General features: G+C 49.8%; 1 protein-coding gene across 1 annotated transcript in view; it reads left to right on the top strand.

Moving 5' to 3' along the window:
* Window positions 1-1,849, top strand: part of slc13a5a (solute carrier family 13 member 5a) — a 12,967-nt gene that overhangs the window by 8,176 nt on the left and 2,942 nt on the right. The window contains exons 6-8 of the mRNA XM_014012145.1: window positions 201-387; window positions 454-576; window positions 662-874. Of these exons, the coding sequence (XP_013867599.1) occupies window positions 201-387; window positions 454-576; window positions 662-874 (523 nt within the window). The remainder of the gene's footprint in view (window positions 1-200; window positions 388-453; window positions 577-661; window positions 875-1,849) is intronic.

The raw sequence follows: 1,849 nt of genomic DNA, 5'->3' as shown, positions 1-1,849 counted from the left end.
GTGTGAATCTTTAAAAACATTAAAAACCTTTAAAACCTTTGAACCGTGTGAATCTTTAAAAACATTAAAAACCTTTAAAACCTTTGAACCGTGTGAATCTTTAAAAACGTTAAAAACCTTTCAGACCTTTGAACCGTGTGAATCTTTAAAAACATTAAAAACCTTTCAAACCTTTGAACCGTGTGAATCTTTGCTCTCAGACGTGGTGGTGGTGGACAGCAGAAGTGAAGCTCAGACGGAGCAGCAGCAGCTGAAGGATGAGGAAGAGGAGAAGAAGAAGATGAGTAAAGGCCTCCTGCTCTGTGTTTGTTACGCTGCCAGCATCGGAGGAATCGCCACGCTGACGGGAACCGGGCCGAACCTGGTTCTGATGGGCCAGATGAGCCAGTAAGAATGGGTCCGTCTGTGTTCTGTGTTGGTTCTGGTCTCTGAAGTGAAATGGGTTTTTCTCAGACTCTTCCCTCAGAACGGAGACGTCATCAACTTCGCCTCCTGGTTCGTGTTCGCCTTCCCRGCCATGGTTCTGATGCTGACCCTGGCCTGGTTCTGGTTGCAGTTCCTCTACATCGGCTGCAAGTGAGTCTCCAAAACCCCCGAACAAATGTCCCGGGTCGGCTCGGACCGTCCTGACTGGACCGGTCTTGTTTGTCTTCTGCTGCAGCCTGAGGAGGACCTGGGGCTGCGGGTCGGCCCGGGCCCAGAAGGAGAAGGCGGCGTACGAGGTGATGAGGGCCGAGTACCGGCGGATGGGCTCCATGAGCTACGGCGAGGCCAGCGTCCTGACGCTCTTCATCCTGATGGTGGCGCTGTGGTTCACCAGAGACCCTCGCTTCATGGAGGGCTGGGCCAGCAACGTCTTCAACGCCACGGCAGAGTGAGTCCACAGACCGGACCGGGTCTGGTTCTGAWACAGAGGATGGGTTCTAGAGTCTGGTTATTTATGGAGAGAAGTTCTGGTTCTGAACAAACGGATCCCTTTTAGAACCGTCTTCATGGTTCTGGAGGAGAACATTGGACTTTAGGCTCGTAGAACTCGGGCCCTCCAGTCTAGAGTTTTGTGGATTTGGACTCGGTTTATGACCGGGTTCTTTGAGACTTCCTGTAGCAGGTGTTTGGGTCACTTCAAAGGACTAACCGGTCCTTGTAGAACCAGATCCAGAACTCAGTCCAGCTTGTTCTTAGTGCTAGCTGGACTCCACCAGGACTGAGAGAGTTCCAGGTTCTGACTGGACTCTTTTTATGACAGAACTTTAGTCAGGATCTGYTCTCTAACAGAACCTCTTCTTGGATCCAACAGGATGGTTCTGGGTTCTGGTCCTGGATCAGTTTAAAACAGGCAGAAAAAAACTGAATGACGGCCTCTCGTCGGGTCAAAGACCCAGAACAAACAGGAACCAGAGGCGAAGAACAAACAGAAATGTGTTCAGAACACAGCCAACCGGGCCTGACCCGCGGTGCGGAGATCAGCTGCACGCTGTTCAGGAATGTGGGTCAAAGGTCACATTCCAGAACCGCCAGGAGAACCGGGTCAGAGAAGAACCTCAGAGTTTCACTTTAACATCAGATCCTTGAGTTTTTAACAAACAAAATCTGGATTAAATGAAGTTTGACATCATCGGATCTTTTCCTGGTCAAACTAACATGAACCCAACAGGAGGTTCTGTTCTGGAAACAGACCCGGTCCAAAATCCAACGTGTCTCCTCAGGTCAGGGTCAAAGGTCAGGCAGCAGCAGTCAAACAAACAGGTCAAAGTTCACCAACCGCCTGAAAAACAACGAGAACGTGTGGAAAAATACACCTGAGAGAGACAGGAAGCACTTCAAAATAAAACAGGAAGTCTCAAACTAA

Source organism: Austrofundulus limnaeus, unplaced genomic scaffold (genome assembly GCF_001266775.1).
Source record: "Austrofundulus limnaeus strain Quisiro unplaced genomic scaffold, Austrofundulus_limnaeus-1.0 Scaffold89, whole genome shotgun sequence".
NCBI classification, from domain to species: domain Eukaryota; kingdom Metazoa; phylum Chordata; class Actinopteri; order Cyprinodontiformes; family Rivulidae; genus Austrofundulus; species Austrofundulus limnaeus.
The sequence above is the reverse complement of the archived record's forward strand: the minus strand, read 5'-3'. Positions and strand labels throughout refer to the sequence as shown.